The sequence below is a fragment of the Hypomesus transpacificus genome, chromosome 6, assembly GCF_021917145.1.
Source record: "Hypomesus transpacificus isolate Combined female chromosome 6, fHypTra1, whole genome shotgun sequence".
Classification (NCBI taxonomy): domain Eukaryota; kingdom Metazoa; phylum Chordata; class Actinopteri; order Osmeriformes; family Osmeridae; genus Hypomesus; species Hypomesus transpacificus.
Window position 1 is genome coordinate 8,367,812 of NC_061065.1, and position 13,342 is coordinate 8,381,153.

At 45.4% G+C, this 13,342-nt stretch overlaps 3 protein-coding genes across 6 annotated transcripts in view; 1 reads left to right on the plus strand and 2 right to left on the minus strand.

The window, feature by feature from the left end:
- Positions 1-2,698, minus strand: part of ino80 (INO80 complex ATPase subunit) — a 30,722-nt gene extending 28,024 nt beyond the window's left edge. For 2 of the 3 annotated variants that reach the window (XM_047021499.1, XM_047021497.1), the window contains exons 1-5: positions 2,520-2,698; positions 1,148-1,214; positions 830-1,020; positions 331-488; positions 94-161 (exon numbers count right to left, since the gene is read on the minus strand). In XM_047021499.1, coding sequence (XP_046877455.1) covers positions 94-161; positions 331-488; positions 830-978 — 375 coding nt within the window. In that variant the 5' untranslated portion in view covers positions 979-1,020; positions 1,148-1,214; positions 2,520-2,698. The other variant, XM_047021498.1, reaches the window with a different exon arrangement.
- Positions 2,699-3,265: 567 nt separating this feature from the next.
- vps18 (VPS18 core subunit of CORVET and HOPS complexes) lies at positions 3,266-8,803 on the minus strand. The gene is made up of 9 exons (XM_047021409.1): positions 8,272-8,803; positions 7,958-8,099; positions 7,672-7,763; positions 7,082-7,332; positions 6,602-6,955; positions 5,225-6,487; positions 4,754-4,963; positions 4,356-4,592; positions 3,266-4,203 (listed from the first exon to the last, which is right to left on the minus strand). Exons 1-9 carry the CDS (start codon positions 8,372-8,374, stop codon positions 3,907-3,909), a joined length of 2,949 nt encoding a protein of 982 aa, XP_046877365.1. The 5' UTR covers positions 8,375-8,803; the 3' UTR covers positions 3,266-3,906.
- A 253-nt stretch (positions 8,804-9,056) lies between these two features.
- On the plus strand, positions 9,057-12,027 carry rhov (ras homolog family member V). 2 transcript variants are annotated; one of them, XR_006956203.1, is made up of 4 exons: positions 9,057-9,431; positions 9,528-9,586; positions 10,158-11,420; positions 11,593-12,027. XR_006956203.1 is itself a non-coding variant. In XM_047021410.1 (3 exons), exons 1-3 carry the CDS (start codon positions 9,227-9,229, stop codon positions 10,602-10,604), a joined length of 711 nt encoding a protein of 236 aa, XP_046877366.1. In that variant the 5' UTR covers positions 9,057-9,226; the 3' UTR covers positions 10,605-12,027. The 2 variants fall into 2 exon arrangements, 1 of the variants encoding a protein (XP_046877366.1); XM_047021410.1 differs by having other exon boundaries at positions 10,158-12,027.
- The last annotated feature ends 1,315 nt before the right edge of the window (positions 12,028-13,342 follow it).

Below are 13,342 nucleotides of genomic sequence, written 5' to 3' on the forward strand. Positions count from 1 at the left end.
GCAGAGGCAAGAACAGGAGGGAAGATTAAGGGCCGCGTCTTTAAAAGGATGTACAGAGTCGGATGTGTTAGGTAAGCCTGCAGATATGGATACCTTGAGCCACTTTCTACTCTTCTTGAGCTTGGAGAAGTTGTAAAGGCTGGTTTTATCCGTCTTTTGTTCTGTGGACACAACAGATAGGAAGCAGGTAAACAAACCCCAAATAGCCCAGGAACTGTTGAGTGCCTTGTGACAGCGAGACTATGACTAAACACAGTCACGTGTGACATCCATAGATGAGAGTGGATAACGTTACATTCTTCACTTAAATTCTGTCTTTATTTGGCCTACCTTTGCCTTGAAGCAGAGCACCATTCAGAGGGTTGCCCTCGGTCAGCCCCTCCTCTGTGTCACATGACTCTTCCTTCACTGCCAGGGGGGTCTGAGGATTGGTTGTCCTCAGAGAAGGACCCTCCCCCAAGGCTCCGTCGCTTTCATCGCTGTCATCACTACAAAATGACAAAAATGCACCCTAAGCCCCATAGACATTACCAGCCTTCTATTCCCGGCTTCTGAAATGTGCCCAGAATAGGCCCCTAGGGGACATCAAGGGCTCTAAAACCTTCATTCTGTTTAGTGTAGCCAAAGCAACGGCACAAAAATGACATGTCGCAAACATCAGTCTATCACTGTGTTTGTGAATCTGCTCTAAAGTGTGGCACCAGTCTTCCTTTCTGGGTGTAGCTCAGTGTAGAGCATTTAACTGCAGATCAAGAAGGTTAGAGGGTAAGAGTGTCTTCTAAACAAACACAGTCCATCCCAATGCCTGAGGAATCCATAGCCTCCCTACCTGGTTAGGTCTCTGTTGAAGATGGAGGCGGTCTGGCGCAGAAAGCCGTCTAGCCTCAGGGACCTCTCCAGGTGCTGGAGGTGCAGGGGTTTGGCCAGCCCAGAGCCACCCGCGGCCCCAGCCACTACGTCCCCCTGCCCAGACGCCATGCTGGCCGGAGATGCCTCCACCCAGCAGGGCAGGTACACTCACTGAGATGAGACGGACAGTGTGAGGGGATTATGGAGGAGGAGAATGAGAGACTTAAAGATGCAATCAGAAAGTTTTACATATGTCAGTATGTAAAACTTGACAAAACCTCTTTTTTTTAAGACCTACCTTTTAAATATGGGATACCATTAACCTTCCTTCCAACACTCACACACAGTCCAAATAATGGAAAGACCTAGAGAACAGATAGTATGTGTCAAGTCAACTCAGTCAAGTAAAGACAGATACTGATCATCGGACATGAACTAAAGTAGATCTATATAGTGTCTATTCATGGCTTTGTCTATTTGTTAACACGGAGTTGGGTCTTTTGAGGACCTTGTCCTAAACTCAAAAGGTGAAAGAACCTTGTAGCTGACCCAATAGATAGCATAAAGACACATTAGTAGATTAGTAAACTACTGCAAACCTTGCTCGACTGCAGAATATGTAAATTAAGTGCAGCTTTCTAAATAAGACCGTTTTGCTGCATACCTGGGCATTATAGACATTTATGTAGGTAAAATACAGTGCAAGCATGATTTTGTTTTTTGTCTGTGTCTTTCAGAATTGATTTTCAGTCCAAATTAAAAATGATATTGGCAAATGTTTCGTGATGTACTTTATTGATGAAATGGCCCTGGGTAATATGTACCAATTACAATATTCAACTTTACAGCAAGTGTTAACGGTTTGCCACCTGTGAAACAGTAAACTAGTTTAATATTTATATGACAAATAACCGTCTTTCAAAATGTATTTAGCTCATTCACCTATTCCGCTTGATACTTAAATATGTTGGTAGTGTAGCTCTAATTAGTTTAATGTTAACTATCCGTAGTGAAATACAACACCCAAGCTGGTGACTCAGTCGAGCGGGTGACATCGGAAGACCAGCAGCAGCTAGCCAGCCAGCTAGCTTGCCCGCTAACGCATAACATGAATAGTGTTAGCTTGCTAGCTAGCTAACGAATGAGCTAGGGTCAAGGTATGCAGCTAGTAGTAGCTGGCTATCTCGTTTGCAAGCAACATAGCTAGCTAGTTACAATACACATTGGCTGGTGAATGGTCTTGCAACGCAAGACTAACTTAACTGGCCAAACACCAGGAACTATGCCAATTTTCACATGAAACGAGCCTCCTTTGCTTTGTTATAGCTAGCTAGCTGCCAACCTTTGATTAAGTCCATGCAAATCATAAATGTTGCAAGTAGGTATAAGTCCTGACTATTTCATTATTTAAATGGGGTCTGTCTCTTTAAGACCACCTCCCCAGGACAAAGGACTGTTATTGTAGCAATAAAATACATTATTAGTAATTGCTAATACTGGCTGCTGCAGATAGGCCTAGAATGTATCCCGAACCTCTCGTACCCTTGAACAGGCACGAGGGGAGTCACCGCAGCCCCAGTACTCCGATCCCCTACGTTCTAATTCTTTCTCCCTCCCGGCCATCTTTCCCTACTGCTCCTTCACCATATTACTTCTTAACACTTTCTCACCTTGGCCCCGTGTCCCCCTTTTACGCTCTCTCGTTGCTGCTGCCGACTCTCAGTTCTCTCACTCCAAAATGGCGGTTCTAAGCAACGAGTGAGTCTGTGAGCTTTGGGTCGACAGCAACAGAGAGGCGGCCACTTTCTGTAACTGAGAGAGCAGGGACACGGCGCCATGGCGAGGATAGAGCAAGGAGCAGGCATACTAATCACATGTAGAAAGAGATTCGATAGTCTATCGCAGTGTCACCGCAACTTTCCCTGTTGGATGGCTCCTTAATTTGGATATATTCATTAGTATGCTATACTCTGGGTACAAATGGGCTTTTTGGCCACATTTGGACATATGTAGTCCATATCCCAGTTCGCTATCCGAATTCTGTTGGTATAGTCTGTTCATCACGAAGTTTCGCGAGCTGTATGTTACGTCATACAAAAGGAAACCGTTATAACAAATATCGCGAGGTCATAAAAATTGTCATGGGATTTGTATATATATGATTTGCTGCTTATAATCTTTGTAGAAATATTGTATAAATCAGACGTATTTAGGTCACGTCTTAAAATTTACGTAACATAAGTTAAATGACGCTCATTAAAATGTGATGCTTTTTATTGTTACTTTTAGATTAGACTCATTATGTCCTTTTAGGGTAAATTACAGCTCTGTCAAATGCATTCAAACTTGTTTTGTTGTAACAGTTCCTTTTATGACACAAACAAAGCAATCATACATTTAACATATAATACCAAACTAATTTGAGATGATTTTTATTTAAGTTAGTATATGTACAAGACAACCATGTTGACATTGACCTGATTTGAAAACAGAAAAACAATTAGCAGACAATATTATCATGTATTCAATTTAATTCAAAACATTTGAAGCCCCATCTACTAATTTTAATAAATGAGAGCATTAGGGATACAAAAGAAAAAATTCAGCATTTTCAGATTGCAAGTAGAGCAAGTGCAGCACAGAAAGATGTAAGTGAATTGGCCTACATGGCCTTAACCATCTGGGTAAACATTTGGAATACGAGTTAACAAGAGAGATTGCAGCAATTTTCCAATCTGCAGCATAAGCAAATAACCTACTTCAACTCTCATGTAATTCAATATCTCATCATCAGTAAGAGTTGACCCCCTGCCCAACAGTACCGCCACTGCAAACTGCTCATGAACTATCAGTTTTGTCAGAGTTTTTTGGCAAGGCCTCCAATCTGCAAGTTCAAGCTCTTTTATATACCAACATTTTCTGTTGAGGTTACATAAACGCATGCCATTTTAAAACCTGGCAAGATGGATACATGAGAAAGGCCACTCAGCTTGACTCATAATGGAAACAATGATTTCAAACCGACAGGTCCCTCACTCAAACTATGAACACCTCCATTCAAAGCCAGCTGCTCTTCTCCTCCTCAAACTTCAGGGGGTCGATGAATGGCTTGTCAATGGACTTGATCATGAGCTCTCCGCAGTACACGCACTCGCAGGCGATGATGTCATCAATGTCCGACTTGATCTGCTCTCGGCTGACGTTGGCACTGGCCTTCCCCAGGCTGGCCGAGTCGCCCTCCTCCTTCGGGGCGAGTCTGTGGCGGGACTTGGAGGTCTGGGTGGCAGCAGCCAGCTTCTTCTGCAGCTCCTCTAGACGGCCATGCTTGTAGGCTGACAGGTGAGGGATAACCTCCTGGTTACAGACAAGAGATGTTCATTACTAGGAGAAATCTACAGATAAACAAATCGAGGACAATAGACCTATAGACAGATGGATAGAGAGCGTACATAGTCGTTTGGTAAACAACTGTATAGTGGCCAGGTGTACACGCCACGCTCTGTTACCTGAAAGAGGCAGTCGTAGTGGAACATGTGTCCACACAGGAACAGGTAGAAGGGCCGGTTGAGCAGGGGGAAGTCACAGGCAGCACACTTCTCCTGGGACTCCACCACGCCGTACTTGTTCCTCATCTCCTGGATGTCCTCGCGGATCCGCTTGGCGCTCTCCGTCGCTTCCTCCATCTCCTGCTTCAGCTCATCAATGTGCTGGTTATACTCCTCCAGGGAGCTGCAGATGGCCTCCTGAGATGGGCGGACAGAGGGATGGATGGGAGAGAAAACGTCATGGCTTTCAAGGACCACTGGTAATTCTCCCTTAAGATCAACCACCTGCTCCATGCTAATATAACCAGTTCAAGGTCATAAGACCATAAGCTTTTAAGACTTAACAGACAAGTTCTGACCTTGAAGTGATCGATTGTGACAAAGTCCGGGAAGAAAGGCAGGATGTCCTCGATCTTGAGCAGGTTGCAGCTGGACAGGCAGTTCATGGCCTTCTTGACGTCCTTCTCCTCCTGCACGACGTGACGAGCAATCTTCAGCCACAGCTTCTTCCTCAGCTCCTCGTCATCCTCTGGCAGGTCCGCACACGACTTGGCCAGGTCCACGTCCACCTGGGTTTGTGCGAGAGCACAGGGGACGAGAGAAGACAATGCACTTTAACACTCTGATCTGGGAGCCCTACACACAGAAATGACATTTTACCTCAAACAATAGACCTGCAATGACAATTCCTGTCATTTGGATACCCAGATCAGATTGATTGATAGGTACTTTATTTAACCCATAGGAAAGAGAGGAATTTCATTACAATACTTTTAATTCTGATTCTGATTCCCTTCTGATTCTGATTCTTAACACAACATGCTACCTACTTGTAGAGCCAGGTCCACAGCTTCCTCATACAGCTCCATGATCTTATACACGAGCACGCAGGCCTGACTGTAGCCGTGCTCCGAGCACAGCCTGAGGGCGTACTTTAGGTCGTAGTGGATGTCCGAGGCGTGCGTGCCAGCTTGCTCCAGGTACCACAGCAGGGAGTCGGGCTTGTACTTGGCATACAGAGAGAGGAGGTAGTTGTGGATGGCCTCCTCCGTCACAGTCAGCTGGTACACGCAGAACTCCATGTAGCGGATGGTCTCGTTGATCTGCTGGGTGCTGCCCATCTGGCTGTAGTTCACCAGGGCTGGGATCAGCCTCTTGGGTTCCAGCCGGTTCCCCATCTGTATCCACGCATCCACCACCTTTTTGGGGATGTGCTGCATGAGGACAGGGGAGAACTTATAGAAAAGCTTCTCGTCGCAGTGCTTGGAGAGGACGTCCAGGGCGGCGCTGTAGTTGTCGTGCTGGCAGTGGTGCGAAATCACCCTCTCGTAATCCTGCATGATGACGGAGAAATAGACCATGTCGTCCACGTTGCCGTGGCTGGCCAGCAGGTCGTAGATGGTGGTGCGATTGTTATAGAGACACTCCTTGTGCTTGGAGCTGCTAAGAAAGCGCCGGAACTCATCCTGAGTCTCCTGGAAGAGTCCGTTCTTTCCGTCGGCGTCCAGCAGACCCAAGCTGTTGAGGTAAAGCTCAGTCAACCAGGTGACCAGCAGCGTGATCTGGGTCCTCTCGCTCTGTTTGAGGTTGTTCAGCTTCTTCAAAAGGAACTCTTTGAGGGCCTCTTCTTGCTTGGCCTCGATGAACTTGAGCGCGATCTCCTCGAAATAGTTCTGAGTCAGCGCGTAGCACTTGGCACTCTCCAGGTAGCGCTTGTTCTGGAAGCAGTGCTCAGCCTCCTTGGCCAGCACCATGTCCATGCACTCGGGCCTGTCCTTGCAGAACTCCTTGGCCAGGTCAAACTTGTTGGTGCTCATGTACATCTGCCACACATCCCTGGCCTCCTTCTGGATGTGGTAGCGGAACACAGCCTTCTCTGTGTAGATCCAGACCAGGCCTCCGGATGGGTCCTTGATCATCTTCTTCAGGGTGCCAAATTTATCCGGGAAAACGTCCTCGTGCACCACCTGTCCGTTCAGGGTGCAGATGGCCTTGACGCGGTCGGGGAGGAGAAGCAGGAAGTGGAACTGGGTCAGGACGATGGAGATGGGCTTGTTGAAGCTGAAGTCTATGTCCGGAGTGTACTCCCACACCTAAAGCAATGAGAGAGGGAGGTGAAGAGGAAAGTTATATTATAACAAACTGTAAATGTAGAACATAAAACACTCATCTCAAATATCGAAGGCTGAAAAAAAGGCAAAAGGTACCTGCACATCGCTGAAAAGAGAGTCGGGTCTCACGTAGTCCAGCTGCCCATAGAAAACTCCATTACCCATCATCCATGCAAATGCCTTGGGCTTGGAGCGCAGCTTGGAGGTGTAGAAGGTGATCTCACTGTAGCCCATGTTGAAAGGGAACTCCTGGAAGCTGGGTAGTAAGTCCTGGTTCTGGGTGAAGATGGAGCTGAATCCCTGCTGCTCTGAACCCTCCGCCACCCGGCCCACAAACTGGAAGAGACGTTTCCGCGTGGTGGCGATGATGAAATACTTGTTCTCCAGCCCCTTCTCCACCTCCAGGCAACAGACTGGTGCTGGCTTTCCATCCTCTTCCAGAGAGTGCACCTGTGGAAAGGACGGAGAGCACATCAGTAAGAAAATGTAAAAAAAATTCTCTCCTTTTACTACTACTACTGTACGTAAACCACACGTTTCCGTTCACTGTGCTTCCCTGTGCCCAACGCGCCTGACCTGTCTGAAGTACTGGTCTGGGTTGGTGTTGAACAAACTGCCCTCGGATGCAGAGATCTCTGCCTCAAAGATGATGCCCTGACTGGTGCCCACGAGGACAGGCCCAGTGTTGGTCTCGGTGCCCAGGAGTTTGTTCCAGCCCACGCTCTCGATCAGGTGGCCTCGCCAGCGAGACAGGCTGCGAACCTTCTGGGTGTTTCTGTTCAGGTACAGACACTCGCTGGTGCTCAGGCAGATCACCAGGTGAGACCCTGGAGGAAGAGAGGAACCAAAAGGGAGATTACTATCTAAGAAGACAATTTAGTACAGCTAGTATTTACTAGAGGTTCTAACCTGGTAGTTAGTGTTTTCATTTTTGTATTTCTACAGAATAAAGCACTACAAGCATGTAATGGGAAATACAATAGGCAAGGGACTCAATGAACCCCCCTTGTAAAAGACACCCATTACAGATACTTATATAAGAGCATAGCATTACTAAAGCATAGTTTGATAGAATTAAATAACACATCATTCATCAATCGGGCCATTAAAGCATGTATGCCTGTCTGTGTGTAACCTGTGAGAGGTAAACGTTCAGCCATTCTCACCTGTGGGGTCTAGAAATAGTCTGTGCACTCGACTGTCATCTTTCCTCCCCAGCTCAATCTGATTGGGTTGATCTGGTTTGCCAAGATCTATCCTGTAACACGAGACATTTACATTCATTTGTATCAATAGACACATCTCAATGGAGCCACTCCTATGAATAGCACTCGTTGATCATTCTGAATGATTGATTTAGATTAAAACTAATCCTGTCACTTCACAATCATGTCAAAATACTAATCTAAACTAAAACTTGCTAAAGAAGTGTTGAGGACAACAGTTACTAACCTGAGAAGAGTGTCTTTCCCTAAACTCATGCATAGCTGATTGTTGCACACAGCAAAATGGTTGATCTTCTCAGGAGGTGTGAAATCAATCCTCTGCTTGTTGAAGATGGGCTTCTCTTCCTCCAGCCTCACATTCACGAAACCTGGGTGGGTGAAACGTGGTGGATAATGTAAGGATCACCGCAACCGACTAGTATCAAGGCCATGATCAAATACCACTCACTCCACGGACACACATAATGATATTATCGATGAACACTTCCGTAAATTGCTATAAAAAGGCCCCACCTAGCTGTCTGATCAAGCCCTGCTTACCCGAGTGAGGTATCCCGATATTGGCAGCTGACAGACGGCTGTGTTGTTGCACTGGATGCCTAACATTTTGAGAGTCCTCATACTCATCAAGTATAGAAGCCATAACACTACTTCTAAGTTTGTCTGATAAAGACACAAGCCGACACAAATAGCTACTTCAAATCGTATACCAAATCGTATACCATGACAGTCGTCAACCCAAAGGCAACAGCACGAGCCAACTAGCTAGCTAGAGCTAGCTGGCTAGCTAAATAACTGCCCAAGAAAGCAGACGTATGGGCCTAATATAGTTCGTCCCATTCACCTTTTTTTAAACGTTCAAAAACGTGATTTAAAATAACCGACAGAAATGTCGATGCTTTTATCAATTGTATCGCGCAAACAAATACGCCAATTCATCAGCAGCTTCCGATCACAAAGGGTCAGGTGATGCACGATTTTCACGTGACAAAAAACAACACAGAAGTTTCACATTTTGCCACTTGAGGGAGCAGGTTGTCCAATTTACGAATTTAAATAGTTCAATACACTGGACCTGGTATATTATTCCCACTATTGCTTGTAACCCCTTCTAATAACAGCTAAATTAATTAATAAAATGTTATGTTGTAAATTATAACATACGTAGTGACGATTACAGTTAAATGACTTTCTCTTTCCCTTTCCTTCAGAAGGACACTATGTGGTAGATAAACAACTAAACCAGAGCTTCACTGAGTCCTCCTTCAAACGTTTTACTTGCAGTGGGAGTGGCTATGCAAATCATAACCTGTTAGAGTGGAAAGTCTCCCAAAACCAGATGGCATCACCGGTCAGATCACAGTACACGAGCACACAAGCGTGATGAGCTGAACCACCGGAGTATAACCTTCATTATCCAAAAACTTCGTGAGGCACGATACCGATTCCATTCTGGGCTCTTATGTTAATTAAACGTTAACTTTGAAAGTTGGACATGCCACCTCAAATGGATTATTTTTATGAAGAACCTCGAGTACCATCCGCTTGTGGGCTGACTGCAGCGGACGAACTGGAGCCAGCGGCGATCAGCTGTATGCTGGTCGGGGATGGAGCTGTAGGAAAGACGAGTATGATTGTTAGCTATACAACAAATGGATATCCCACGGAATATAAACAGACAGGTTTTGACGTATTTTCAGGTACGAACGCTTAAATAAACATACTATTAAATGTGTTGGAAAATAAAATGTCATTGTTGCATGCTTGTACTAATTCTAAATCAATTTCTCAAACAGGTCAGGTACAAGTTGAAGGAGCCCCTGTAAAAGTTCAGTTGCTCGACACAGCCGGACAGGTAAATTTATGTAGAAAATCCGTGAATGTGTGTTAATTTGTCTTTTTTTCTTAACGTTGTAACAGGTAGCATCTTGATTCTGTCACATAGTTAATGTGCCTTATTGTTTTGTTCTGTTATTCTTATTCTCCTGTAGGCTAATGTCACATAGCCAACTCCAAGTTTCAAACAGAAACCTAGTGTAGATTGTGTATCACATTTGGAAGGATTACAGTCACACACTGATACTACTCACTGCTTTAGGTGAAGAGGATGAACCTTGGCATGTTCTCAATAGCTTTGATGTGACAACCTTCATGTTACATTTATTAATTTAGCAGATGCTTGACTCTAAAGTGACCTACAAAAACTGCATAGAAAGTACAGAAGATCAAAGATCAGAAGTGCTTAGTTCTACAGTATTTCAGTGGTCAGAGAGTCAAGGAACAGTCATTCATGTTTTTCACAGCAACCCTTGATTCCTCCCACACTGCCTGTTTGTGTTTTCTGAATAAAAGAACACTTTTTCAAATACCCAGACGGGAACATTTAAGAAACACACTAACCTGACCTTTCAATCTTGCCATTTCAGGAAGAATTCGACAGTTTCCGCTCGCTCTCCTACTCCCAGACAGACGTCTTCATCCTGTGTTTCAGCGTCGTCAACCCCACATCGTTCCACAACGTCACCAAGAAATGGATCCCCGAGATCAGGGCCTGTAACCGCTCCTCGCCCATCATCCTGGTCGGCACCCAGTCGGACCTCCTGCTCGACGTCAACGTGCTCATCAACCTGGACTCCTGCAAGGTCAAGCCGGTCCTCAGCTCGCGGGCTCGGAGCATGGCAGACAAGATCAGGGCCGCGGACTACGTGGAGTGTTCCTCTCTGACTCAGAAGAACCTGAAGGAGGCGTTTGATGCGGCCATCTTTGCGGGTATCAAACACAAGACCAGGAAGGGGAAGAAGAGGAGCCTGTCGGACAGACGCACCAAGGCCTTCTCCAGATGCAGCTGGAAGAAGTTCTTCTGCTTTATCTGAACTCACTGATCATCAACCCTATGGGTCATGGAACAAAGCTATTATTATTTATTGATCTACAGAGACTATTGATAAAGACTTATTTCGGTGTTATTAAGGTGGTGGATGCAGCCAGATGTTATTCTCTGGCTGAACCAGTGTGTCTGGGGTCTGGTTTCTGGTCTTGGTTGATCTCAACGATGAAGCCAAGTCGATTACATCCAAGTTGGACACACATGCAGGTCTGATTTCTATTGCTGATAAGATCATGTCAGGAACAGCAAGCGGCTCAACGCTGGGAAGGCTACTGTGAGTGGCTAGCCATGATGACAGGAACGCACATCCTGTCTGGAGTATAGCCATGTAAATGTGAATTTGCATTAGCTGGGACACTGCCTACTGCGTTCTGACTGCTGTGTGTATCAGGGACAGGGAGTGGGCTAAGAGAAGGCTCAGATTAGTCACTATTGTGCTAGTCACTGCCTAACTCCCACATCCCAGCTGACAGTGCAGGGTCAAGTCACAGTGCTGGGGGTATCACCTTTTGACCTGTACGTGAACCAGTGCTTACACATGACACGATATTGTTTACTGGGGCTTGATTCAATCCGTTGACAATATCAACACCCTTCCACAACCAGCATTTTGGAAAACAAAAGGTTCTCCTTAAATGTCTGTTTGACCATGAAGGAGAGGTGGGACAGAGTGATTGACTCAAAGGAGAAGAAAGCATTCCCCTTTCTTGGGATTGTGCTAGTGTACTCCCTGTAGCCCCGACCAAGGTGACTACTCTCTGTCTGGGACTCCTTTGTCTCCTGGTCATCTCCATGTGTAAAGGTGAGCACCATGGGGGGGCTGAAACAGCCCCTAGCTGAATGTGGTCCCTACCTGTCTCTGTAGTCGCTGTAAGTCGCTCTGGATAAGAGCGTCTGCTAAATGACTAAATGAAAAAAAAAACCTGCTCCAGAGCCACTGTTTATGAATGATCAGCTCCCTGCTTTGTCTCCAGGCTAAACTGCTGCTCCCAGGCCACACTGCTGCTCCCAGGCCACACTTCTGCTTAAGTGTAAACATTCACCGGTAACGTCTCTGCTACTGTCAGTTTATGTCAGTTGGGTTGTTTCAGCCAGACTGTCCGGATTATGTTATTGAGGACTGGCAAACCCAGGCTAAAGCTTGTTATGCTTCTTGTAGAAGTGAATGCTGTATATGTCGAATCTATTCTGTTTCTTTAAACAGTTAATGGAAAGTCAACATTTTCTTTGTGCATTGTGATGATAAAATGATAATCTCATTGTGTTGCAGTAATCCTTGAACAATACATTTGTTGTGTGTGAAATTGTTGCCAATCTCGTAAAATCTCATGCTCAGCCCACACTTTGTTGGAATGAAAGTAATGAAAATAAATGCATTCAAATAAATGTAAAAAACTAACAACAAAAAACTCTTGTTGTCTAATTTATCTGAATAGTGGAGTGAATCTATCTGTAGAAGAGTGTATATTTACACCTCTTGGGAGCTAATACACATGTCTGTCTGGAGGGTAGATAAACTGGAAGATTCTGGGTATTTAGCATAATACTCCACAGGGAGGCTAAACGCTTTCAACTCTGGGTTCCTGACCTGAGTAACTCTCTTGTCCAGATGTATGGTAAGTGACCCCAACTGCATTTACATTTTAGACACTTTTATCCAAAGCAATGTACAAACGGTGCATATAAAAAGTACAGAAGATCAAGGATCAGAAGTGCTTTATTCTACCAGTATTTCAGTGGTCAGAGTCAAGGAACCATCAGTTTTTCCAGGCATATTGCAAGTACCCAGATCTCCTGCTACTTGCTCAATTAACAACATGTTGTGCTTTCAAAAGACTATATGACTGATGTGGCAGCAGTGCAATGTCATTGCTGCATGACGGGACTGGACAATCACTTCAGCGTCTGTCACCGACAACTGATCTGCAGATGGGGAAAGCGAGGGATTGTGTGTGAGTCACTCACCAGCACAGAGCCTCTCATTCAGCCTCACACACCTGTAATCTGTGCTGTTTCTTCTTGCGTACCATCCATGTTGCACAAGGGGTATACATGTGTCATAGTTTTTGTTGGAAGACGCATTATCCGTGGGGAAAGCAGACCCCCCCCCCTTTTCCATAACTGATGATGACCCAGGAAGCAGCAGTGTTCGATTCCTGGCCTTGCAAAATGACGTTGTGTCCTTGGGCAAGGCACTTTACCCTAATTGCCTCGGGGACAATGTCCCTGTACTTACTGTAAGTCGCTCTGGATAAGACCGTATGCTAAATGACTAAATGTGAACATGACACGGTCACACTACACCGCGGTCACAGGAGAACCCATGATGACCTCAGGCCATGTGGACCGCAGTCACAGTGACAACTGAACTTCTTAAACTTCCGTAGGATCCAACTTTGCTCTGTGTGATTTTGTTTTACAGATTTTTTTTTATTAATTAAAAAGAACAGTTCTGTTGGCCTCTGTGTCTGGGTGTTTGTTTGTGTCTGCGTCTGAAAGCGGAGGATGTCCTAGAGACACATGGAGCTGGAAAGGCAGGTCACAGCAATGGTCAGGCCAAAGGTTATCTTCCTTCCAAGGTTCTCAACCCTGGGGTCCCACACGCACACAAGCAGGAACTTGACCAAACAAGACACACATACTCAAACACAAACAGACACGACAAGCTGAAATGTCAAGTTAGCACTTTCTTTTCTCGCTAGTCTCGATTCACCGCACACACAC